Raw genomic sequence first — 25876 nt, 5'->3', positions numbered from 1 at the left:
GGTGCGGCTATGGGAAGACAAGGCAGAAAAGGGGCTTTAGGGCAGGGAAACGGTGCCAAAAGAACATAGCAGGGACGGACTATGCAGCTGTAGCCCAAAGTAGAGAAATGATTAAATACACAGCTGTAAAAATGCTTAAAATGATACACTGTTAAAGCATGAAGCCAAACACAATCACTGAAGCATTAAGGAAGTGCTTGCTGAGGCCACTCCTGGGTTTTAAATGTTTCTCCGAAACATCAGGCTGCCCGACTGCTTAGGGATGGTGTTAAAGGGGTGCCTTTCGCTTGGCATGTCACAGGACATCCACAGCAACGTTTCATCTGCACGGAATCCGCTCTAAAGGCATCCAAGTTGTCAAACCCCCCCCCCCCCCCATACTGTAAGGCCTATTCCTGCTTGGTGCCACCTGATACATAATTACCAATATATGACAGTTGTCAAGCATTGAAGATGTTGCTGTTGAAAATGCCAACAGCTTCTTTGTATTTCATTGGCAGTAAAAAAAGAAACTACTTCATGCCTTAAAAAGATTTGCTCACAGCGAAAACTCACTGAACCCCCACCCTCAATATCCAACCATACTGGCCCATGAACCTTTTTTCTGATTCCCTTATGTCCCCTAACAATGTGAATGATTTATTGTTTTTACATGATTTATATATTTTTATTTGGGGTCCCTATATTGTACAACCGTCTGACATATGTGCTTTCTTACAGTCCCGAATCGACTTGTATCTATGTATTTTTAAAAGAATTCCGAATTTCTTATTGTTTCCTTTCATAACATGAAATTTCAAACTCGCCATTATTGTTACAGATAACTGTTGTGATATATTAAAACAAATTATTTATATTTGTTAATACCATGTTTCTTATCATTGTTAACCGTTTTTACGATACTTATGTACACACTCGATTATTCGCCAATCTTTCGCACGTTAGCTGTGACGTCACGTTGTAACGCATCCTGTACGTGTGCGGCTGAATGGAAAACATGGAGACGCGGGAGCTCAAGTGCATTTCGCATGAAATAAACCGTTGTCGTGTTTTTGTAAATAAAAAGAAAGCTGCGTGGTTTGGGAAACATCTCTGTTTTAATATAAAGTAACTATTCAATTTAGAGTCACACGAAAATAGTTTTTACAAGAAGTGGCCATTTAATATATGTGATTAATTGCCCTGGTGCTTAATTTGGTTTTTGTGGCATTTGCCCTACGAAGCAATTAGACAGTCTGGTCTTATTAGGTTACTCCTCATCCACAGCCACTTATCCATCCACGTTGATGGTGGAGCAGTACACAAATTTGGGAATCCAGGGAGTCAGCGGAATAAACCCAGGATACCTTTAACTCCACTGCGGTGCACGACGGTGGGACGTGGGGACCCCAGCACGGAGTCTGTCACAAACAACAAGCAGCACACTGTATTAATGTGTGCGCCTCTGTGCGTCGGTAGGGGGCCGCACTGGCAATTCCCTCCGTTTAATCGGCGGCTTGACAAAGAGCGTCATTGAGATGGTGGATGGGGAGGCGGGCGAGCAAGTCATACCCGTAACTGCTCGGGCTGTAGCTTTGCAGCCATACAAAGGGACTTTCATACTGCCCCCCCCCCTCTCTCCCTCTCCCTCTATCTGCCGAGCCTTAGGCTGTAATGGGATTTAAAAATTCGTCCAGTACCGCAGGCGGTGGGAGCAAAGGCGGGACTGAAAGAGGAGATAGATGGTGATACTGGAGGTGAGATGGCGTACAAGTCCTTCGATTCTGTGTCCGTTTGCAGTATCAACATTGTTTATAAGCCAGTGGTCGCCAACCAGTTCATGGCGATCACCCCCCCCCCCTCGCCTCACAATCGATTGGCCAAATTTAGGCATAGAGAGGGGGATCCCCCCCATCGACAAAATATACCGTCACTATGCAGTAGCTCGCCAGAGTGCTTTCTTGGTAAAAGTAACTCTCGTTGTAAAAATAGTCAGAACCAAGCTGCTCTAAAGTATTTTAGAAACTCCTAAATATGTGTTTTAAACCTTGTTTAATTCTAAGAGGCTATAGCTGCGGGGCAAACCCCCCCCAATAAATTACCGAAGGCTGAACTTAGGGAAGACATGCACACAGATCTGAGATCTGCGCCGCCAGGCGGCAGTGTTGCAGATGCACGCGGTCACTATGGAATAACTTTCCGATCCAGCGCGGAGCAGAGGCAGCTCACGCTTTCTTCTGGCTCTGTCTGGAAACGGGATTTTAGATGCAGCTTTAGGATCCCAACAAGATTTCGGACAGAGAGGTGAAGTGGCTTGTCTGAAACCGTGGAGTGTTGGTTTACACGTGCGGAGAGGAAAAAGGAGACTTCACACCAGTTTTCTCAACGTGTGCGTGACTGCGTTGCTGTCAGATGGTCTGCGGTCTAGGCGAGCCGGGAAAGTACAAGGCTAGACAGACAAATACGACACCGTGAAGGAGAATTCCTACGGTTGTAATATGACTCAGACGAAGTGAATGCGCCGATCTCACACATTGTAGTGACGCTTGTTGATGGGGAGGGTGGGGGTTGTTAACTTACCATCAATTTATAGCAAAAAATGAAATCAATACCATCCCTTCACCCACAAAGTGTTTCGTATGCAGTGCAACAGATAAAGAAATTAATACAGCCGTTATCATTTGCTAGAATTTATGGTATCTTGTATGATTTGTTCCATCACCTGATATTGGGTAAACTGGTCCCTCAAATTCCTCATTTGCTGTCCGCATTCCTTTGCATATCATTGTCAGGCTTTTTTTTCCCCTGTTGATACCAGGATATAGTGTTTGGTGAAGGAATACCTGTTATTCTATCACTAATTTTAGTCTTATAGTTCATATATTTATATAGAGTGGAAAAGAAAAAAAACACATAAGGATACTTAAGCTGTTACCTTTGTTGATGTCACTGGTAGCACAAACAAAATACAAATTATTAATAAACCCACTCTACCAGCGGAGTACTACCCGGTACCTAATACAGACAGATACATACAGTCTGCTAACCTTTTAGAAACTGATACCTCTATTTCCGTTTTGCTAATATTAGTGAGGTTCACAAACAGCTTTCCCTTTTAACAGCAACAGATTCCAGCTCTTCCTGAAGGAAACCAAAATATTCCCAGAGCGGCCGAGTGGTATAATTCCTTAAGGGCTTCCTGGATCTGCCCCAAGACTTCCTCCCAGTGAGACGTGTCCAGTATGTTTCCGGTGGCAACTGGTTCTCCAGGAAAGGGAGCCCAAAAATCCTGCAAAAGCTTAATTTCGGCCACATATATCCATGGCCTTGTCTTTGCAGTCACTACCAGAGTGGCAAAGGGGTGGGAAATTTACAGAAACTTTCCATTCCATGTCAAGTTAAGCGTGCGAATTTTGGAAATATTCCAAGTTGGAAACTTTCCAAGGGAATTAACAGGAATATATGGGCACTAACAGGAAAATTCCCAGAATTTTGCAATCCTAGTCACTAACCATAGAACTCATGAACAGATGACACAGATTGACCAATAAACCAAGAGTTCCCAAGTGAAGAAAACAACACTTTTCCATAATAGAAACACAGCCTGATATTTTGAGGCGATAATTCGTAGCCCAGTTACTTCTTTTTCAGAAGCTCATTGCTTGAGCCCACACTAATGGACATGTCTGGATAGAGTGAATAGGGCATCACCAGCCCATAGCAACAACGCCGCCCTAATCATCCAAACCAATCACCCTCCCAACTAATGGCTGCACCTTCACATCGCACCAATATAAAGCACAAACAATAGCAACAAGAATCCAAGTTGTTCATCATGGATATCACTCTCAGCTTTTGGATGTAGTCTCCCCACAAACAGACTGAGAATCCTCTATTCAAAATACCAGTTAGGAGCTGGATGATTCTGAGTGGGTCCAACAAGATTTGGAAGAGAATCAGATTGGTCTGAGTTGGGGGCTCCTTCATACGATATGCTTTCATGGGGCCCAAAATCTCAAGAGTCACGCCTGACTAAATTCTTGGGTCAGAGAAAAACCGAAGGATTAAAATGTTCTGCCAGTACCCAGGTGTGTCAGTGACATTGCATTGGCTTTATGATTATCACATCATAGAGATCCTGCCCATATCTATAACTCAAGTAATAACAGAAACCATGACTAACAATTCAACTCGGAAATAAACACTTATTCCACTTTATTTAAATTAAACCACTGAGGAAGTGGTCAACAATTAGTAGTAGAAAAAGAGCCATGACAATAAAATAATTAAAATTCCTACTTTTTTTATATTACAACTTGACAAGCAGTATCAATCTTCTGGATCTTAGAAAAAAAATATTGAAAGTTATTAAAAAGATGACCAAATCAACTGTCAGTATTGAGGTCAAACAAAACATTTTGGCTCCCTCTGGTGGATTTCAGCTGAAATAACCCAATTTCTTGTCATTTCCCATTTATATATAAAGGGCTAGTGATGAGGAACAAAAAAAAAAAAAAAAAAAAAGGTCTGCAACCTATAGTGGGTGGTCTTAGTGGATGCTGTAAAACACTGCACACTCTCTTCCCATTGGCTACTTTGTTGGGTCCAGCCAGGTTAAACCAGTGATGAACACGACACAGTAAACCATGTGGTTTCGATGGTTTCTTAAGCACACTACTATTTTTCATTATGACTTATTATTATGGTAAACTATACAATACAGTAGAGAGGCTGCTGCACCATGCATGGGAGAAAATAGACTTTTTAGGACTCTGAATCCAAACTCCATGGGCCCAGTGCACGTGTCCCTTGGGCACCTCCAGCAAGTTCACACTCAGCTTGGTATCCTGGCTCCACAGAAGCTCGCATTGGACCGGATCATCTCAGTCGGAGATGATGAGCTCATCGCAGCCCCAGTCCTCGTAGCTCCCGTCCGGCAGGTACCTCCGGATGATGATGGGAATCTTCCGGCTCCTGCAAAGGGGTGTCAGGACCCAGTAATTACACGCCGCAGCACCGCAGCTGCAGCGGAACATGCAACTCGCAGCTCAGGCTAAATCATGAGTGAAATCAAAATGCAGGGACAGAAGAAGATCCTTACTTGAGTTCCTTCATGGCGATCTGCAGTGGGTCTGTTTCTCCCTCCAGCTCCACCATAACTGGAGCACACATCCTGCAGGAAAGAGCAGCAAGAAGTGAAGTTTGGCCAGGATAAGAACAGGTGCAGGGGGACAGAGAGGGGTGCGAATCCTGGGTTACTATCCAAAAAGTTACCTCAACAAGGAAATACTTCATTCTTTAATTTTTTCCCTTTCTGTTTTCTAGATATCGTGTTTAACTTGTTAATTAGATGCTTTTACAAATGTTCAGTGCTTTTGTTACTGTGCGATCATCTTATGAAAATGAACCAACTATGAATTTTTAACAAAAACGAGGTTAGCTAGAACATGCATTATCAAACTAGACATACATATTTCGATTCATACAATTAAGTAATTTTATATTTGCAATTCAGCTTGTGTGTGTTATTAATGAGGACACATATCAAGCTTTAAAAATGGAGTGCAAATTGCAGGCAAAAATTTAACAGGAGAGTCAGTGAGGCAATACTCACGCTATCTGCAGTGCACGGGTGCCCAGCACTCTGGCTCTCTCGTATTTGGTCATGTAAGGAGTGGTGATTCTCTTCTGGTTGGCTTGCTGGCCCTCTCCCGCTGGCAGGATCTGCACATTTTCTTGGTCTTCCTAAAACATGAAGGGCAAGTTGAATTATAAAGACAGGATTTTCAATGCAGTACAATTGCAGTACAGAGAGTATCGCAAGAAGGTCTCATTTCACAGTGAACTCACATCTTCCACGTTCTCCAAGTCATCCAGTCCTTCATCTTCCTCAACATCATCAAAGTCTCCATCATCAAAACTAAAAGAGAAATGCCAAAGATGACGGACTTAACTCCACACATTACGTTGCCCTGCCTGGGTAATCATGCACTCCAGCTACAGTACGTACAGCACTATGAAGTCCAGAACATTCTCAGTGGCAAGAGTTCAGATTTCATGCGTCTCGCCGTTTCATTCAAATTGATTTTAAAAACAGATTACTTGTACAATTGGTCACTCTTGCTATTTTAAATGTTTGTTTTAAATAGAGGTTTCCTATGAGATACTATATAATTTGTGAAGCGTAGACAAATGCAGTGGTTAGGTACTCATTCAGATTTGTTTAAAACTTCAACTTCATGCTTCACTGTAGGTAAATCAAATTTGCTCAGCATATTACTTCAAACCACTACTCCCAACAAATGCGAAATCTGCATTTGTAACCTCAACATCTCTACATATGAAAAATAATAAAATGAAACAAAGGTTTTAAAAACAATTGATAAAAATCAAACAAAAACTAGCATCATGCAAACTTAGCCAATGGCTAACAGATAGCTTGCCGTACATGATCAAAATTACCCTCGTCACGATTACGCCGCTTCCCAGCTAAGTGAATTATAACAAACTAATTATGGCAAATATTATTTTGTTACTTACTTGTCTTCGTTATCAGACATTCTAGTTCTATCTAAGTATATTTTCACCTCAAATACACAAGTACGACTCGATCCCGGCTGCGCGCAGCAAAAGCGACACGCTTTCCCATAGTGCTTCCTCCTCTATATTCGACAACATCCGGGGCACGGCTCTGGGCGCATAGATACACAAGTGATGTATTATATAGATCGGCATCCCCGAAAACAGGTTTCTTGTTATTTTTTCTCCTGCTCAGATGATGTGAGTCTACTGAACTTTAATAAAAATGTTTAACATTACTCTACAAAGTCTAATTATAACGTAGTTTACTATGTTTGTATCTTAGTTAACAATTTTTGTATATTTGATCCTTTTTCGTAACATGCTAGTCACATCTCGTAGTATCTGGTAGTACATTATCTATACATACTCCAGTAGTTTCCCCGTTGCCTTAACAACCGCTGTAAGCATCTCGGAAATAAGACCGACTTTGGAGCGTTTATGGAAAAAGTAATGCGTGGTAAGCTGTGGCAATAATTGTTTTGAAAATTACAAAACAAGTCTATTCCTCACGAAGATTTACACAACAAACGTGCACACTGGGCTGTAATGAAATGGCTCTGAAGTGTTTTAAATTGTGTAACGGGGCAGTACAATGTTGGCATGTTATTCTGGCTTTAGGTAACATACGGACCAGGGGAAACATTACAACAGTAAGAACGCAAATGAACTAATATAATACAAGTATCGTTAATCCACATTTGATTTGCATTTTAGTATTTATTTATTTGAGATACACTATGGTCTGCTGTTCTCCCTGAAAGACTGTTCCAGCAATAATTAACTTGTCGATATGTATCTATTTCCCTTCTGTGTGATACACCATCTCCGCTACGTCCTATGTCAAGCCATATTGTCTTTTAATAGTGTAAGGCTTACTAATCGTTATTTGATGTCTACTAGGAGAAATTACATTCTAAATAGTAGAAAGAAAAAAAAAACAATTTTACTGGATAGAATGCAAATTTCAGATTTCTATAGTTCTATTTGTACTAGTACGAATAATCATTTTCACTAGCAAGAATTGTATATTTACTTGGAAAAATTCATATTATAGAGCTCTATAATTCAGTTTTATTAGTCATATATTCCCATTGACTTCCATTGTATTTTTGTCTCACATATCCTAAATTCAATTTTCACTAGTAAAAAGTCATATTGTACATGTCCATAATTCAATAAAATTTTAAAAACAAAAATTAATTAAAAATACAATTCTTGCTAGTAAAAATGATCATTCTTTCTAGTAAGAATTGCACTGTAGATATCTTGAATTCGAATTCTTACTGGTAAGAATGTTATTTTAACTAGTAAGAATTATGTTACGAGAGTAAGCCTTATACTAATAAAAGACAATTTGGTCTGACACACTACGTCTGCTTGCGTGTGTATGTTTCCGGTATAGATGTCGCACAATGGAGACGTAGCACGTTCATCTGAGGCGGGGGCGGGGCTGGGCCACGTGCTGCAGTACAGCAAGGAGACACAGGAAATGCTCAAATGTAAGTTGGCTAGTAACTGTTCTGACTGCCCATTACATATGTGGAAACTTTATATGAGGAGTTCAGAATTTTTATATGTACCTAAGCAATACATTCATCACTTAATGCATAACGTCACTGAATCATGCCTTGTCTGCCATTTTACTTCTTACATAGTTTGCTTTGATTTTCTAAGAATGTATTTTAAAATATTCTATCTGTTCTGCAAGTGATGATGAAAGAGTCAAAGCTTACAAACTTTCAGCAAAGACAGATCACCAGCCAGTTGAAGAGTGAGTATAGAAGTAATTTATATACTTTGTTTCTGTCTATATTTGGCCCTTAACCTGTATATATATCTCATAAAATAATTTTTCTATTAATTTTGAACAGAGGGGGGCGCCCTGCCATTGACTTGTACCCTCACATCACTAGCCCCTGCAGCCCATCCCAAACCCATGGTCAACGAACCATCCAGCCTGCCAGTCAAACCACAGAAACGTAGCGCTACGATATGCAGATCTGGGGATAATTACGTGCGAGAGAAGTTCCGCCCATCTGCCATACGTCAGTAACCCCCCCCCCCCCAAAAAAAATAAATTCCAAAAAGAAACACATAGTATACTAACATTGCTTTATGTCTCACAGCTGAAGAGGTGTGATGTTGGGACCAAAATCATGTAGTGAACTATTCAGACCACAGCAAAAGTATGCAGAAGATTGTTTTGTCAATCTTTCTTCTAGGGGATCTCGAAATGGAAAAGAGGAGGCTGCAGGGTATTTTTGCGATGGGGAAGGAAGAGGAGCCAAAAACCATCCATTTCCAGGACTTTCCTGTTGACAGGGGAGCCGAGAAGGAGGTCGACAGATTCCAAGAGGGTGAGGCCAGAGGTTTTAGGAGTAAATAGAAAACTCAAAGATGATTTTAAGCTCATTTTCCACTTCATCCTCCAACCTTCTCTTTCTTTCAATCCTCAGTCCTGGACGAGATCGAAGACAGAAGACAGTTTCTTGAGGAGATGGCGGCCCTTGGGAGAGGGAAATGTTTCCAGAACATCATTAACACAGAGATATCACAGGTTACAACACACGCTGGTATTGCTGTGGATTTGCTATGGATTTGTGTGCCAACGTGTCTCATGAACACCCACAGTGCCATTCACAAGCAGCCAAATGGTCACATGGCTATAAGCATCACCTGGTTTAAGTGTCTATCCAGTGGCAAAGCACTGAACAATATACAAATAGATTAGAAGGTAGAAACATACAACTGTGAAGCCTATTTGGAGCATTTTGTATTCTGTGTGCTCATAGAATTGCACCGTGGACAAATTTCAGAGATTTAGAGTCTACAAACCGTTAGAGGTACTGAAAAACATCCTCACGCGTACAAAGTACAGATCCCAACCCAGAGACATACAGACAAGGTGTCTCCACCTATTCTTGCTATCTCACAGAGGATCCGGGAGCTGGAAGTGATTGACAGAGCTCGCAGCATGGAGTGGAAAAGCAGCAGAGAGGAGCAGAGGAGGGCAGAATGTCCCGCAACTGCAGCTGACTGACACACCAATGGAAACCCTTAGACTTCAAGAAAACTGCCAAGGCACATACTCTAAACTTCTAAGACAAAAATTGGTACTCATAGATAAAAGTATGCACAAAGATTCCCATATTATTCCTATACACTCAAATGACTCAAAATTAAGTAGAATTGAGTTGGGTGAGAATAGGGTATTCCTGTACTTTACCAGCTGGTCAGAAACTGCCAGTTACAAATGTCACATTTGCTAGGCATATACATTATACACACGATGTCAAATGTGAATGAATAAACACACATTGTTTAGTTTCATTAATTCTTTTTATTTCCTTCTCATATAGCTATGGTTTTAATTGTTTTTTGTTTTTTTTTCGTCTAGATCTCTGTTAGCATTTCTGCTGTTTTGTAAAACCCGTTGGGTGGCACAACCTCCCCCAGTGACAAGAACCCAAACTGAAGGAAATGAAGTGACAATGAGTGCAGAAAGAGCGCGTTGTTACCCAGAATGACAAACCGGTAAAGTGGGGAAGAAACAGAGTGAGGGGTGAGGGGTTAAAAAGGGGGAAATAAAGGCATTTCACTGTGAATGTGCACATTGTAAACTGCTGTTTCAGAGAACTGAACCCAGCCCATTAAAAAAGTCAAACACAGACACAGGTTAAATTAGTATAACTGTAATAGGGGGAAAAAAAACATTTAAAAAAACATAAATTAAAAACTAAGTTTGCATATATGCATCATTCACAGGCTTAACACTCTCACTTTTTAACTATGTATGGAAAATGGATAAATGAATGTTCAGCTGATCCACCTGATGATGATAATGACACTTCATTGATCCCTAGTGGGGAAATTCTCTTTTCACCCCTCTCCATCTTGGTCTCCATGACACATAGAGACGCAGCTTGGCAGCCAGCTGCAGTGGTGGCCCACGGAGTTGGGGGTTAAGGGTCGTGCTAAGGCTCAGCTTGAACCAGCGACCTTTCAATCACAGGTGCAGAGGCTTGGCCTGCTGGGTCACTCAATACCCCCTGCTTTTTACAAATGTTTACAAATGCCATGAGGTACGTTCCAGCCTGCTCTATTTTGTGTAAAACTTTCCTTTTCTTAATAACCCAAAATTCCCTCCGCGCCGATGGACACACAATCCGTAACCACACAGTAAAATACCAAACTTTTTCTGTTACTGATCAGGCACATAGTCAGGTCGTAAAATGACAAGTTTGAACCCCTCCCCCCAAAATTTGCTTTAAGCCCCTAATCTACGACCCCACCCTCAGCTGGCAAAACTGACCAAGGGGGCCCCCCCCTTCCAGTCTGCAAAATCTACCAGTATGGTAGCCGGACCACCACCAATGAAATTTATTTATGGTTACATACAGTCAGGTACGTAACCATCACTCAGTCCAACGACGAATTCCGGGCACCAATCCAGCATACGCCACGTATAGTACTGGACCTGTATCCGGAATTTACAGAGAAACCTTAGCAACCAGGAATTTACCATTAAGATGGGGGAAAACCCCTTACTGGGACACTGGATCCATGTCCTTGTGTACAGTAGCGTTATGCACAGTGAAATATATATGATACTAAACAGAAATATCCAGGGCTTATTACCACAGTGCTCATGGTTAAATGTCAGACGTTTGACTTAATTCTGTTCCTACTGTAAAAATATGACGGGTTCAAGAGCCTGTGACGTATAACTTAAAGGTAGAACAGCACTTAGGACACAATATAAATAAAATCGTACAGGAAGACACTCTTTTGTCTTAATTTTAACAGGTGTTACTTCTGTGGCACAGTTCAAAAAGGCAGTTTAAAATATATACATGTCAGCGTTTGTGGGGCGAGCATTTGTGAGAGGGTGTGATCAGGGCTGCAGGGGGGGGAAGCCTTTGATTGCCGTACACCGGAGGCCACTTTCTCTCCCCACGGCACATCCTCGCCTCCCTGCCCCCGCCCCCCAGCACTGGCCCCGCCCCCCAGCACTGGCCCCGCCCTCTGAGAGCAGCTCGCTCCCTCAGGCTCTGCCGCCTCAGCTCTTGTCTTTCCGGACGTTCCTGTTCTTGCCTCCCTCGCTCTTGGGACTCAGCATCTTCAGAACCTTACTGGGCTTGAACTTGACACCCTTCTTCCTTGGGTCGACATCGAGCTCCTTGTGGAACTCTGTTGGTGGGGTGTGTGTGGGGTGGGGGGGGGGGGATACAGGTCATGTTATATGAGCAAGAGCCAGAGTACAACTGTATCGCTGAAGAGGCATCTCAGATTCCCTGAAGTCTGCCTTTGTAGCAACTGTACACTTTATAACGGCATATCGATTTTCCCACAGCGAAGAGGACAGGGAGAATTTTCAGGTACCTTTCTTCTTAATCACTGCTTCTAACATCTTGTCTTCTTCCTCCTCCCTGAAATAGTCAATTCGGTTTCCATTAACTAAATGACAAGGCAATCAAAGCACAATACAGCTGGCATCAAAAACTAGGTGACGAGTTATGCAGGAACAAGCAGGAAATACACTAAATATGTAGCCAGAAACACTCCTTCGTCAGGTATGGTCACAGTCCTCTGGTGCCTTGTGCAGGGTGCACACTGAACATGTCAATTCTACTACACAGCATCTGTCTACAATGAGCGTAATCCAATATCTTTAAACTGAATCCAGATCAGTATCTGAAACAGTGTCAACATGGCTGCACAAAAGTGCTGAAATATTTAGCAGGGGAATGACCCAGCTGAGTGATCACCTCTGCCGGTCCTGATCCATGCTGTTGATGATCTGGTTTCTGTCCTCGATGATGGTGACCAGCTCATCCATGAGCTCCTTCTCTCTGTTCCGGTCCTCCTCGCTCCACTCCTTCTCTGTTAAGATAAGGGGGCGTGGTCAGACACACCCCTCACCTGCATCACAAAAGGGGCGTGGCCAACGCCACCACAGCAGGCAGGAGTTACTCATGTGACACCAGCTTACCGGGTTTATTGAGGAGACACCGGAGCTCATATTCTACATCCGCTTGTCTCTCTTCCAAATTTTGCTGTTTGGCCCTGGAAATACGCAAATATGCAAAAAAAAAAAAAAAAAAATCATACACACTTGTACGTTTCCTCTCCGCCGGTTTGTATTTTAACAGTTTAAACTTAAACAAAACCGGAAGCAGGCGAAGGGGCTCTCACGTGTAGACGAGCTCGACCTCCCTCCGAACAAGCATGTGTTTGTCATGGATCAGCGTGAACCAGTCCACCAGGAGGCGCTCCTCCTCCTCATCTGCAACGGGAAGCTAGCTCAGATACAGACTGCGACTCATCTGAGCCCATGATGCCACTGACAGCTTCAGGGTGAAGCCTGACAGAGGCCACCTTTCTGTAGGACTGACTGGTGCCCTCAGAGCTTAAGAAACATCTTCTGAAGTTAGTTAGCCGAAGCCTCTAGCTATCTGAAGCAGCTACATGTGTAAATAATGGAGCACAGTTGCACACTGGTGCTATTTTTAGGATGCGTCCCCCAGCCCCCCCCCCCCTCACCACTCTGGCACTCTCTCAGTCTCTGTTCCAGCTCCACCCCCCTGTGTTCCAGCTCATCCAGGCGCCGTTCCAGTTCACCCATCTCCACGTGAATGTCCTCTACTGGGATGTACTGGTCCGACTGAACCTGAACAGGGAGGGAGGAGGGAGAGGAGCTCTGTGTCACAGGGCTCCCGGTCAGACCCCCCCGGGGCCGTGAGTGGGGGCGCATTCCGTAGGGATTAGTCCAGCTGCCAAACCGACAGGCATGCTGACCATGACAGGCCCGCTGAGCGAAGAGCTTCTCAAATGTACCTTCCTTTTGATGAGGGGGAAGCCGTGTCCGGGGGCTGGGGGGCGGGCGGGCCGGGGTCCCCTGGGGGGCCGGGCTGTGGGCTTAGACGGGGGGCTGGCCTTCCGGTCGAAGGGGTTCTCTTTGCAGGTACGCTAACCAAAAAAGATGGCAACCCAAGGTGAGCCTTAACACTTCAAAGCCTGAAGACCCAACATCTGTCTGGCTGGTTCTGATGATGAATGTGGTTTCTATGAAACTGTTTAAGGGACAAAGGTGAACCACAAAGGGTTACCCTGACAAGTCTGCTCCTGCTCAGTTCCTCTAACCAGTCTCTAGAGCCTGAAACTGTCAAAACTGTTCTGTACTTTCTTTTTCTCTCTTTCTTTCTTTCTTCCTTTCTTTCTTTCTTTCTTTCTACCAATCTAATCTATCTACCTACCATGCAGCGGTACACAGCAACTTTGGTAAATGGCCATTCCCCTTAATTCTGGCCTGGTTTCCATGGAAACGGCACATGTCACACATGCCCTTTGAGAAATGACCTGTCGCGGCCTCTCATACCTTCCCCTGGGGAGTGGGAGGCGGCGGGGTCACTTTCGCAAGCGGACTGGGTGTCGTCGGTGGTCTGGGAGGTGGGGGGCGGGGAGTCCGCATCCCCGCACTCCGGTTTGTCTGCGGCGTGGCAGGAGCTGAGCTGGTATTCGTCGGCACAGGTGGTGGGGGGGGACTTGAGGAGGGTCTTGATTTCTGGCCAGCAGCGGCAAGGGCGGGTCCGCTGATGGAGGGTTCCGAGACGCTCTTAGTGAAGGGGGGGTCCTGGCCGGCGGCCACGCCCTCTGGGAGGGCCCTGGAAGAGCTGTGGTCTGAGGAGGAGGAGAGAGACTCCGTGCTGAGAGCCGGGGATGGAGAGGGAGTGCTGGGATCAGAGGGAGGGAGAGCTGGAGAGACAGAGCAGCCGAACGAGGAAGGACAAAGAATGCAAGAGTGCATAGAATATGAAGACAAGGCAATGGCGAAGGGAGAGAGAGAGACACCCATGTAAACACATATCCACAAATCCAGAATTCATACAGTATGGCGCCAAAGCTAAATCTGTAAGCTTTTGTTTTCTATTCTATTTCTGTTTCTGCACTGATACATCCAACTAAATTCATAACATGGGGATCAAAGGCTGTTCTAGGGAACAGGGGGGGGGACACGGACCTGTAGGGAAGGGCTGTGGAACTCTGGGGGCCAGCCTTTTCTTAACCCTCTGGCTGCCTGGGCTTTGGCTGGGAGTTTGGTTAGGGGTGACGTCCGTGCTAGCGGGACCGCTGGAGTGGCCCCCCTCAGCCGCCATGATCCCATACCAGGGGTGGTGGACCACCGCCGGGGGAGGTGCCGAGCTGCCGGGCAGCTCCGCTTGCTCCTCCCCCTCTGCCTCCGCAGCATCATCATCATCCTCGAAGGGATTGCTGGAATGTGGGGGAGAGGCTGGCCTGGACCCTGGCCCACCTATGGAAGGCATGGAGCCGGGGCGTGGGGGCGGGGCTGTGCCAGGGGGAGGGGGGGGAGCTGGCTTCTTCTTCTGGGATTGGACAAGTGCCATCCAGGGCGGGTCTTTGGATTTGGGAGTTTCACCAGATATGCTAAAGCGGAGGAGACGGGCACGTGCATAAATGTATGACCAAAACACAGGAAAGACAGTGTTTACATATAAAGTTATGCAATTGGTCACACAGCAGACTTGTGAGAGACAGCAGGATGAATGTTTTTGGCCGAGGACAAGGATCCTCACCTGGCTGGTGAGTGAGACCTTTCCCTGGGTGTGGGAATATACCTACTGGTGCTGATGGTATCTCCTACCGAGACAGAAAGACCATTAAAAGTAGAAAGCCCATATTATACTGCAACCAATGCATGCACCAACATTGTCCCTTCCTCTCACCATTAACCGTGGGGCTGTCGGCCATCCTGGGCTGGCGGGCCCTGGGGGTCGGGCGTGGGGGGGGCTCAGACACACGGCGGGGGGCGGGCACCGGTCGGCCAGCAGCACTGGGATGTGCAGTTGGCACTGACGGAAGCTCATTGTTGAAGGAATCTTCGATTGGTCGCGTCTTTTCCGGCTCCTCATCCTCGCTGTCCTCAAATGGATTGGGAGGTGTGGAAGGCTGGGGCCTGACCTCCATCTCCTGGCCCCTCTTGATGTCCACGGTCTCTCCATTTCTCTGATCCTCTTTCATCTCCCCATCGCTGCTCCTATCCTTCCTATTGTCTTGGTCTAGTGACTCTTCCATCGATCGAGGAGGGACAGATTGTCCCTCGGTGGTCCCACCTGGACTCTCTTCTTCCCGAATGCTACCTGGACGCTCCATCACCCTGGCTCCTCCCCCAGGCTCCGCCCCAGGCTCTGCCCCCCTGCTGAGGTCCGGGCGGCCATTTTGACTGGCTGAGGAGGACTTGGCAAAGTGGTGAGTGCAGACCAGGGAACCTGCTTCGCTTCCCGATTTATAGGACCCAGGTAACAGGGTACTGCTACATTCTTTACACCTGAGGGACAGGTGGGGTGGGATAAGCGGGAGGGGGGCGGAGGGCAGACCAACCTTCAGCTTACTAGAACCCTTGGTAAACACAACAGGGAATCTTCCCAAAACTGGGCACCAGCATTACAGGATAACCCACCCAAGCTCCATGACCCACCAACCCTCCCAAACTCGATGGCCGCACGCTTGCACATATAAAGAATGAAATGGATACCAGGCACAGTAATATAATCTCTCCCTCTAGTTGGGCAAGTCTGCAGTGCATGCTGGGAGTTTGCCACATTACCTGAAGCAGTTGCGATGGTACAGCTTGCCGTCAACCAAGAACCTCTGCACCAGGTGGACGTGTTTTTGACAGGCTGCGCAGGTACTGCTCAGTGTGCTGCGTTTAGATTGGCCGCCTGCGTCCGCCTGCGCAGGCAGGGACAGCCGATAGCCACCCACGTTGAGGATGAAGGGTGAGGTGGGTGGGGGGGGGGGGGGGCGGGGGAGTTTGGTGGTGGAAGGAGGAGGGAGATCAAACTGTGTCAGGGGTGAAACTGACACACTACCTCACTTTCATGAGGTCGACTCGCTAAGCACATCCTTTGAATTTCGATTTATAAAACAAATATTTTGACACTAATTACTAGGATTACTTCTTATAATTAAGCCACAATGGGTAGAGGCGCATTTCAAGACCACATTCATCTACGTCATTTCTTGTTGTCAGACTGGCAACAATGCACATTAGCTGGTGATGTGGTAACTGAGCTAACCTTATGGGTCACCCCCCCCCCCTCACCCGCCCCACCCCCATCCTCCTGGCTGTGCACTGGATTGGTGAGAAATGGGGAATATAAATGAGGGATTGGCTATGAGGAAAAAGTGTGGCTTTCCATCTGAAGGAGGAGAGAGGTGACGGAGGAGCAGGTAGGGCAGTACAGAGACAGGAAGTTCTCGACGGCTGCAGGGCCCATTTCCTGCCTGCAGACACCGGCATGCAAAGCACACAGAAATGGATGAACCTGAGCCTTATCACGCTAAAGTGCATGAAAACCCGATTAACAGAACAACCGAAAATCTTATGCTAACAATGCACGCAACAATCAACACGATGTACAATATACTTAGGCAGTCGAAGGAAAAGTTTAAAGGTATTTATCAGGGTAGTAACTGCACATTTGCTCAGAACAAAAAACTATTTAACATGAATGCATATTAAGAGTAACACAAGAAAAAACTAACAAGAATTTTTTCTGTTCTACAAAAAGTTAATGTAAATGGGGTGATTTCAGCAGAGGTTCTGATGGCGAAGCTGACACACTGTGACAGGCGTAATAACATAGTTTTGCATCAATATAAAGGTCATTTAAGCATCATTTTCTTTAGCTTAGACTTTTGCACAGTACTGTAAATTCAAAAATGCAACATTTCCATCTTCTACTACAGAGGAACGCTGTACACAGTCTGCGACATCCTAGCGTGGCGATTCCTCTGAGATTTAGTCAGTTCTACATCACCGACAGCATCTAGCTCCCGTTCTTAACTGGAAAAAACGAATACAGGTTTCGACAAGACTAGCAAACGCCCCCTTTAACAACGACGCTCCTTCCCTCACATGCCTTAAGGATCCGTTCATTAACAGCAGCCCCATGCTGACATAGTAAATCTCGCTAATATCATGGCGTGTTGCTAGGAATCAATTCAATGGGAAAAAAATGATACAGGTGTTTTAGCCACCAAACCGCTGCCATTGTGCGAAGCACCAACACACAAACCCCCAGACACACCTTGGAATCCGCCACTCCTTCATTGGCAGGAATTAGAGGCCTCTTTACAACAGGCTCATTATGGCCTGTACCACCTGGCCTCTTCATGCAGGGGGGGTTGGCTGAAGAATAAAGAAAAGAATTTATCAAATTTAGCAATTTCAGCAATGTCAATAAATGAATTTATGGAACAAAATGGGTAACATTGCCCTTCCAGTCTTCCTATAACTTCATATTTCCTCAGAATCTTTTAGCTCTGTTATTTTTCCCTTGTCTCACAATGAGATAGACTTCCTTCTTTTGTTGACCCCCTTGGATTCTCATTCAGACCTTCCGCTGTTTCTCCTTACTCTGGAAGTAACCCTAACACTGTTCGTGTGCTTTGAACATTTTAGGTAGCCCCCGTTTTGTGTTATCATCCCTGCTTTGGGCTGTATTTAAAGACTACGTTACACACATGAGAATGTTTGCATCCGTACCGTGAGACTTGTTGGTGAAGAAGTTGTAATACTGCGAGACGTATGTGATGATGCTCAGCCGGTCAGGCACCTTCATGGACACCATGTCCTCGGGGTCCAGCAGAGCTGGGATGCCCAGCTCGGACTCCGCCGTCTCAAACGCCTGGGGAGGAAGTCAGGGAGGGGAGAGGGGAGGATGTTCAAGGGCTTCTTAAGAGGCCCTATAAAGAGCTGTGCAAAATCCACAATAAGTCTACACAATAAGTCAGAATCTCCCATGTTAAAAAGCTAAGAGAGGATGATTGATGACCGGGTGAAAAAATCAATACCAAATCTAAACATATGATGCTTTCCATTAGAACATCCTAGCTCGGAAATTTCAAGTTCCTAGTCGGAAACTTCAACAGGGACGCACCCTGAAGCCGGAATTCCGACTCAGAAAGTCAGAGGAATCTACACAATGCTGAGCTCAGAATTCAAGATGGCCGCACCCTTTATGAACTTTATCAAGTTAAAGCTGTAGTTTCACACTGTTTATTAGCACTAACGTCTTATTTGTGGCTCATTAAATCGGTTGTACACACAATACTGTCCAACCACTATCGTCCCACTATCACGACGCGTTAATATGGTGTTTTTATGTGCAAAATACTGTGTAAATTCAAAATGCTAAATTTTGCAACATATTGCTAACAACAGCTAACGATGAACCAGGCTAGAGCTGGAGCCTGTTTCAAAAAGCAGGATTTCTTGCTTAGCCGGATAACTTGTCGGAAGGTAGCCTGGGCTAAAGGTAAGTGAACGAAGATAAAATCATTTAAACTGGGGTAAATTAAATCTGACAAATTATCCCTGGTATTGCTAAACGGCTTACTGGTGCGCGGCTAACTCGTCCTTCCCAGTTCTGAGTTCCGACCTCCGAGGTAAATGGAACGCAGCAATACATACACATAGACACGTGAACCACTGTATTTCTGTCATTCAATTCATAAGCCCAGCTGTGCTAATATGTCTAAGGTAGAAAATAAGGGCCAGATGAATGGAGGTGACAGATACAAGACAGAATGTCTTTACACTGCAGGCAAAATAGTGGCTGGATAAAGAGCTTTACTGTAGTTTGGAGGGGTTATTTTTAAACTAAGGGCTGCCATTGGTATTGATGAGGCTTTGAAACCCTTCTGGTTGGTGATCAGCAAGAGACTTAATCCATTTCTTATGTTTTATTTAGACTGTTCCATTTCGCTCTGGCAGAGAAAGACTGACAGTCGACAGTAAAATCCCATCCGACGTGGTTTTCAGTCCCTTGCTCATGTCATCACAAACACCTTTTTAAAAATATATATGCATTAGAAAAGTTTTGTATGTGTTCTATACCCTGAATGAATGTCACATTTTGAATACTGAGTCCAAGCAGCCCTGGTGATTTTAACAAAGGGGGACTATGACATGGACAGGAAACAAAAAAAAAAAAAAAACCCACGCGGGCAAACGAAGGGAATGAGTGAACAGAGCACTGCATTGTCTCTGAGGGCAGAAAGTGAAACAGAAATGTGATGTAACCTCCATCCATTTAGACACGTTTCAGACTGACTGGCTGTGGCATCACTATGGGGACAGTCACATGATACACTGAGAACCAATCATTAGCCTCCGTTTTTAATCCCCTTTCTTGCCCTTTCTCAGCAGTATACGGAATTAGCAAAAATACATAGATCAATATGATTTTCCAGAAATCAGTTTCCATTGTACAAAAATAGATATTTTTGGCCAGCAATGTTTCCTCACTGCTCAAAGACATTCGGTTAGGTCAATCTGGACTAACAGATGAATGGATGGATGGATGGATGAACAGTTTTCTGAACCGTGTTTATAACATTCACAACGGTTAACAGAAGGGCTCGTCCGGAGTCTGAAATATGTAATCCTTCCTTCTGAGAGTCTTCTTTAAGAACTACTGTTTTCTTAATCCAAGTAAAAGTATAATTCTCACCATGCTTTTAATCTATAAATATTCAAGTTCAGTAACAGGGAATCACCAGCAAAAGTAGTAGAAAAGAAACTTTCAGTTAAAAAGTTAAAAAAACGCTTTAAGTTTTCAATTCTCAGTTCAGGCTAAAATTTCATGTGGGCGGGGGGAGGATGGGGGGGGGGGTTACTGAACCAGACAAATGAGACCTGAGATTCAGGTCAATATCCGGAGGCTGCAGGTGACAGCTGGCAGGCGTCTGGCTCACGCGGCTCAGCGTCACCGATCTGAGGTCACAGCGCCCCCTGCAGGCCGCCGCCTGCGATTCAGCACGGACACGCAGTTACTGAGCAAAAGGCCTGCCCGAGCAGATCAGGCACCATCCTGTCCAGAACTGTACGGTCAGCAATGCAAAAATTACATGTTATGACTTCTGGTCTGAATATTTTCTTCAAGACCCATATTTTACTCGTTCACTTCTGCTGTAAACAAGAAAAAACTGCTTGGCGTCATTTTACTGCAACACTAGACTGACACATCAAAGTGTAACCAAACTACTGAAATCCTCCACGTGCACCAAAAAAAAAATTTCTATGAAAATATTTATATTTAAAAATCCATTAATTTCACATATCCTCCGTGGCAGCTCTCTGAACAATCCCTTCTGTTTTGAAACACCTGATCTGAAGCCACAGAGGACTTCCTCGGGTTTGGCTTTCTCATCAGGAATCCAGCCTACAGTCTTCAGCCTCCAGGCTATGGTATTAAATATGCAGATTAAATAGAGCAGCCATTGTCTGAATGGCCCCATATGCAGCACTGACTGTGCTCTAAACAAACAGCCGCAAAACATTTCTGCATCTTTGCATCGATTTGTTCCCATCCCCGTAAAGGGACCCATCAGTCCAGGCCGTAAATGGAAACAGTCACTCCCCGCAAGTACTTAATCTCAACAACAGTGAAACTGCTACACTAGCAAAAAAAAAAAGAGGGTACTTTCATAAACTTACTCGGACCTTTGGCTAAATGATTAAAGGCTAGGTGTGTTTATATCATTTCAATTTCTTTTTACATTTTTTCACCAGCACAAAAACACTTCCAATACATTTCTCACAAAGTAACTTTAAGGTCACATTATGACCAGAATTCAAGAAAACAAACTCCAATCCAGGAGAATTACAAGCTCAGTCTTAACAAAACCCAGGAGTACAGAAGGGCTCTTGGTGGCAGTGCTGAGGCAGCCTACTCCCCGTCCCTAACTAACCTCCCACTATCTCCTCATTGTCCCCCACCCCCCCTGGCTCCATCCCGGACACCCCCCTCCGTATCAGCCTCCAGCAGGAACCAGTGATCGGGCTCCAACCATACAGCCCACCCTCACACACTGCACAGAGACAGAGACACACACACACACCAGTTTCATACCTCTACACAAACCATCAGAAAAATCACTCAGGAAAGATATTCCTCACTGTGTGCTGCATTAATGCAGAAGTGAATTTCAGGGAGTACAGCTTAAGATTTCCAACATATCACTACCCCCCCAACACACACCCACACACACACACTTAACCTGGTTGTGCAAAGAGCCGGGGCAAATCTTATCCGATTACATCATCAGCACCACACCACACCGCACGGTGTCCTTTCCTGCTCTTACTCACATGAGCTACACCCAGCTGACGCTCACACACCCCCCCCCCCCCCCCCAACGTGATCATGAACATCACCAATACCCCCAAACAAAGGCCGGCCGTCACTTACCAGGCGGTTGTTTTCATAGACATTTTCTTTGGACAGGGAATCAAAATCTCTGGAACACAACAAAACAAAATGAATATGAATACATGCAGCTTAAAACCTTCTTTAACTTGGGTTTTTACGGTCACATTTGTGTCTTTTTTCTTATGATCACAGAGCGACTGTGTCATCAGTTTTGACGTCTGACATGTTTGACATTGCATCTGCAGTAGAATTACTCGAGTTTTCTGTTCTGTATCGTATCTTTAGCGGGGTCTGGACAGAGGGATTTTCGAGTCTGTACCGTAAACGTAGCCTTGAGGTAAGCAGAGGGGCCAGCTCACGTTCAGAGAGATGCTGGAAATGATGGAATTCAGACCTAAAGGGGGAGACCAGCCTGCTCCATATCCAGGCCGTAGTGGGGAAAGGGCCACAGGTTGGCTTATCTCTGGGTCCCGTGCCCGTGACTGGCCGAACAGAAAGGCAGGAATGTGCCCATCCACGGGGGGCATCGGGGACTGCTCCATGGCGACCAGGCCTGGAGGAGGTGATGCCCTCATGTCACGCCCTCAAAACAGCAGGGACTGGCACAGCTATCCGAACCAGTTTGCCGGTACGGTAGAAGCAGGGCGTGGGAAACGAGCGGTGTGGCATGATCTGGCAGGCAGGAGCCCACGCACGAATCAGACGCAAGGGGAGAGCGGAGCGGAGGCAGTGTGGGGGACTCCGGCCCGGGGAGAGGGAGGCAGTGAGGGAGGGCAAGCAGGAGCACGAACCCCTGTGGGAGAGACCATCCAAGGTGAAAGGGAAGCGAAAGCAGAAGCTGCGAGGGGCCTGTTTTCGGCAGGACGGACATCCACGGGATTCCTGGGTGAGACTCACGGCAAGAAGAAAAAAAAAATGTTAGATGGTCCCAAAAAATGCCCTGGGGACCGATTTAAACATTGAAGTTACTGAGGAGCACCTCTGCAATTCAGAAGCTGAAGTACTAAGTTCTAGACACCAGTGCTACAAAGGTCTTCAAGAAACACCCCCCCCCCCCCCCAGAAAAAAAAGCAGTGGGCAGTGCCAGGCAACCAAAATCAACACCACAGGAGAGTGCGAGCCATTGGGTATTAGCCAACATTCCTGCATGACTTTGTGTGGGATGAGAATTAGACAAAATTCTCCATGACGGCCGCATCCCCCTGCGGGTGATTAAGTGGACCGACCGTCTATGTGGGTCGAGCTGATAGAGCGCCTGGCTCCCAGCCCAGCAGCCCATCTGTGTCAGTCCACCTTGGCCCTGCGATGCTGCGCAGATGCAGACGCCCAACAGTGGGACGCAGACACAGAAACAAAGATACGTCCCGCCTCACGGTATTGCTAACATACAATGCCGCCCACCACGGCATCACGCAGGAAATGCGACGAGCGGCGACGCAGAACAGCAGAATGGTGACGGGCAGAAGCGAGAAGGCCAAAGGTCTGCACGTCGAGAAATGAAAGTGCAAAAAAAGCGACAGAGTCAAACTCCGAATAGGTTGCTCGCCCTCCTCAAAGTCCTCGCCAGCTGTGCAGGTCAGCTTCTCAGCCATTAGCTGCTCACGTTCCCATTCCAAAATCTGGCTCCCTGCGGTCGACGTGATGCCACACATGAGGATGTAGGTGTTGTTACACGGATGGCCTGACCTGCCAGGACGAGCCAGCAAAATGACACCACTGCCCCAAATAGCTGCTACAAACCGGATGGTGAGACTGTACAAATAATAATGCCCCAAAATACACCCACCCCACCAAACAGGGCTTACAATTGGACCGGACCCTTCTTCTGTCTGCCAAGCCAATCGCAAAACACGTTTTCAGAAAAGGCAGATATAACATCTTTTGTAGGACAGAGGTCAAACAAGGTCCATCAGCCTTCCGGGAGCTTTTGAACAGAACATTAATAAAATTTACACACTTCTCACTTGTGTGAAGGGGCTCAACCAGAGATATATGTTTGAGCTAAAACAGAAGTGAGATTAAACTACAAGTGATCTCTGACTATAAAGTCGAGTTGTACTCATACACACAAATAGGATACCTTCTTATCCATATATTACATAATATAATACGGTTCATACGATATCATTCGCAAAACAGGCTTGTAACTAATCTTTGGTCTTTATAGATCGCTACACACACAAACCAAAATACCGCAAATAAATAAGCTGTCACATCAACGCCCCCACAAACGCATGGGTTAATGAGATAACACACCCCAAGTAAATATTGATATACTATAGCAACCTGCCTTGCTGGAGAAAATCAAAAAAGAGAGAAAATGGATTCCAAAAAGACGATTTGGATGTGATTTTGGACTGTGATCTGTGCCTTAAACACTCACGTGTGACCCATCGCTGTCCTTGCGAGAAACTTCTTCAAGGTGTGACCGCGATTCTTGCCATAAAACAACAGCCAATACATTTTAACTAGGTAATTGTTAAACCGATCTTAAACATACCTAATAATGATATCCAGTCAAAGGTATTTCTATATGTCAGACTGGCTGACATAAACTGGTATATTTGTTTCACTTTTAGTGTCACATACAACAGAAAATTCTTTACCGTGTTTTCAGCTGCATTTCATAAATGGAATAAATACAGTGGTTGACTACAAAGTATTTTTGACACACTAAACACAATAAGGCAGACTAACAACTATTTGGAGTCGTTAACATGTAACCAATATTACTTTGCAGCGACGTGGGCTGAATATGTGACTACAACCACAAAAAACCCAAGTCGTACACCACATATCTGAATGCAGTTTAAAGCACGATTTAAAAATGTTAAGCTTAATGTAGGGACGCAGTACAGAGGCGCGTTAAAGAAATAAAGGAAAGGTGACACTGTCTGGGCGTACAAGGCGCTGCCTTTCGGCGATCATGCTGGGGACGAGGCCGCCCAGAGCCGCCCTCAGGGCGGCGGACCTGCCGCGGAGGGTTAGCAACCTGGGAACGGGGCACCTCATCTACTTACATCAAATCCGGTCTGTGCTTATGGATTATGGCACAGAAAGCCAGGCCGTCCCTGAAGGACGCCGACATGTTCTTTATCTCCACGTCTTCGTAATTCTCGCACTGCAGCCGGCACCATTCCTGCAAAGCCTTCAGGGACCCCATGTCAGACCGAAGGAGCAAAAATTACAAATCGGCAGTGCAGCCCGATCCAGAGATTGCCGAGAGTCGGCAAGAGTATAAAATGTATCAAGGCAATCCGAGGGGGTAGGGGAAGAAGTTTGTTTCCTGGTCTTCAATTCGAAAGACTTTAAAAACCCAAAAATATACCAGCGATCGACCTCGTTCCCTTGCGGCGACCTGGCGTTATGATCTTCTTTGACAAAAGCGTAACATTCAACCCCTGACTCGGTGACAACATTTTGTTTCACGAAGCCGCCGCGAAGAAAATGTCCTTCAAAGCGCGCTGACGAGGCAGCGATTTCCTTATCTGCCGTTAGATATGTATAGTTATATATACAGTCAGCGAGATCCTAGAGGTCGTTTTTGCAGCCATAACGATCATATGAAAGGAATCCAGAGTGATTTGGCTTTGCCAGCTGGTAGGCTACAGATGAAAAGTACAGTCTGGGGCTTGGCTGCTGCACGCAAATCCTCATAAACTGCAGCACAGCCCAGGCGCAACGGCTGTAACCCCACCTTCAAGATGACAATACATAAAGGGAATATTAATAGCACGCAAATCTGGTATCAACATTTCAAAATTCACCAAACTTTATTACTAAATAAACTCAAGAGAAAGTTACCTCCGAGGCTTCGTTGTTCGCGTTAACTCTGGTCGCCCGTGGATATGAATAAAGCCACAAGTCCAGTTTTAAAGGTGGCTTTCGAACGGAGAGTCAACAGTGAGGCGCTTAGGTGTTTATGTACGAATAATCGGGTTTGTGCCAATGCCGCTTAGTATTTTTGCAAAGCCACAGCAGCGGATAATGCTTCCAAATGTGTTACTCCAGCCGAGTAAATGATGCCATGCAGGTAATACTGCTCACGCCCGCTAGAGCCGAGCGGCGCTTTTCGG

The 25876-nt window shown here is 45.4% G+C and overlaps 3 protein-coding genes across 9 annotated transcripts; 1 reads left to right on the top strand and 2 right to left on the bottom strand.

Annotated features, from left to right (window-relative positions):
* Positions 1 to 1683: 1683 nt before the first annotated feature.
* On the top strand, positions 1684 to 10170 carry c5h22orf23 (chromosome 5 C22orf23 homolog). 5 transcript variants are annotated; one of them, XM_023814480.2, is made up of 9 exons: positions 6670 to 6759; positions 7180 to 7211; positions 7964 to 8060; positions 8270 to 8332; positions 8433 to 8606; positions 8784 to 8918; positions 9018 to 9118; positions 9497 to 9642; positions 9959 to 10170. In XM_023814480.2, exons 3-8 carry the CDS (start codon positions 7964 to 7966, stop codon positions 9599 to 9601), a joined length of 675 nt encoding a protein of 224 aa, XP_023670248.2. In that variant the 5' UTR covers positions 6670 to 6759; positions 7180 to 7211; the 3' UTR covers positions 9602 to 9642; positions 9959 to 10170. The 5 variants fall into 5 exon arrangements, with proteins under 5 accessions (XP_023670246.2, XP_023670243.2, XP_023670250.2 ...); XM_023814478.2 differs by lacking the exons at positions 6670 to 6759; positions 7180 to 7211 and adding an exon at positions 1684 to 1736; XM_023814475.2 differs by lacking the exon at positions 7180 to 7211 and having other exon boundaries at positions 6645 to 6759.
* polr2f (RNA polymerase II, I and III subunit F) lies at positions 4165 to 6659 on the bottom strand. The gene is made up of 5 exons (XM_023814483.2): positions 6520 to 6659; positions 5830 to 5899; positions 5594 to 5724; positions 5081 to 5152; positions 4165 to 4953 (listed from the first exon to the last, which is right to left on the bottom strand). The coding sequence occupies exons 1-5, from the start codon at positions 6537 to 6539 to the stop codon at positions 4863 to 4865; spliced, it is 384 nt and encodes a 127-aa protein (XP_023670251.1). The 5' UTR covers positions 6540 to 6659; the 3' UTR covers positions 4165 to 4862.
* On the bottom strand, positions 9879 to 25876 carry micall1a (MICAL-like 1a). Of its 3 annotated transcripts, none has more exons than XM_023814473.2 (17): positions 25605 to 25876; positions 24821 to 25497; positions 21840 to 21888; positions 18131 to 18272; positions 17673 to 17773; positions 16187 to 16311; positions 15306 to 15907; positions 15156 to 15219; positions 14582 to 15006; positions 13940 to 14241; positions 13399 to 13530; positions 13105 to 13231; positions 12757 to 12847; positions 12554 to 12627; positions 12330 to 12444; positions 11944 to 11990; positions 9879 to 11751 (listed from the first exon to the last, which is right to left on the bottom strand). In XM_023814473.2, exons 2-17 carry the CDS (start codon positions 24961 to 24963, stop codon positions 11621 to 11623), a joined length of 2670 nt encoding a protein of 889 aa, XP_023670241.2. In that variant the 5' UTR covers positions 24964 to 25497; positions 25605 to 25876; the 3' UTR covers positions 9879 to 11620. The 3 variants fall into 3 exon arrangements, with proteins under 3 accessions (XP_023670241.2, XP_023670240.2, XP_023670242.2); XM_023814472.2 differs by having other exon boundaries at positions 13940 to 14316; positions 25605 to 25875; XM_023814474.2 differs by lacking the exon at positions 24821 to 25497 and having other exon boundaries at positions 13940 to 14316; positions 25605 to 25875.

Source organism: Paramormyrops kingsleyae, chromosome 5 (genome assembly GCF_048594095.1).
Source record: "Paramormyrops kingsleyae isolate MSU_618 chromosome 5, PKINGS_0.4, whole genome shotgun sequence".
Classification (NCBI taxonomy): Eukaryota; Metazoa; Chordata; class Actinopteri; order Osteoglossiformes; family Mormyridae; genus Paramormyrops; species Paramormyrops kingsleyae.
This window is presented reverse-complemented; position numbering and strand designations above follow the sequence as displayed.

What these genes read in the sequence shown, in the direction of transcription:
- polr2f (XM_023814483.2), bottom strand. Translation starts at nt 6,539, where the DNA reads ATGTCTGATAACGAAGACAA. An exon ending in ACTTGGAGAACGTGGAAGAT is followed by an intron (nt 5,725 to 5,829) that starts GTGAGTTCACTG and finishes TTCATGTTTTAG; the next exon opens with GAAGACCAAGAAAATGTGCA. An exon ending in ACCCGTGCACTGCAGATAGC is followed by an intron (nt 5,153 to 5,593) that starts GTGAGTATTGCC and finishes TCTTTCCTGCAG; the next exon opens with GATGTGTGCTCCAGTTATGG.
- c5h22orf23 (XM_023814475.2), top strand. Translation starts at nt 6,694, where the DNA reads ATGTATTATATAGATCGGCATCCCCGAAAACAGGTTTCTTGTTATTTT. An exon ending in GACACAGGAAATGCTCAAAT is followed by an intron (nt 8,061 to 8,269) that starts GTAAGTTGGCTA and finishes CTGTTCTGCAAG; the next exon opens with TGATGATGAAAGAGTCAAAG. An exon ending in GGTCGACAGATTCCAAGAGG is followed by an intron (nt 8,919 to 9,017) that starts GTGAGGCCAGAG and finishes TTCAATCCTCAG; the next exon opens with TCCTGGACGAGATCGAAGAC.
- micall1a (XM_023814472.2), bottom strand. Translation starts at nt 24,963, where the DNA reads ATGGGGTCCCTGAAGGCTTTGCAGGAATGGTGCCGGCTGCAGTGCGAG. An exon ending in TCTATGAAAACAACCGCCTG is followed by an intron (nt 18,273 to 21,839) that starts GTAAGTGACGGC and finishes CTTCCTCCCCAG; the next exon opens with GCGTTTGAGACGGCGGAGTC. An exon ending in CTCCCACTCCCCAGGGGAAG is followed by an intron (nt 13,531 to 13,939) that starts GTATGAGAGGCC and finishes TTTTTTGGTTAG; the next exon opens with CGTACCTGCAAAGAGAACCC.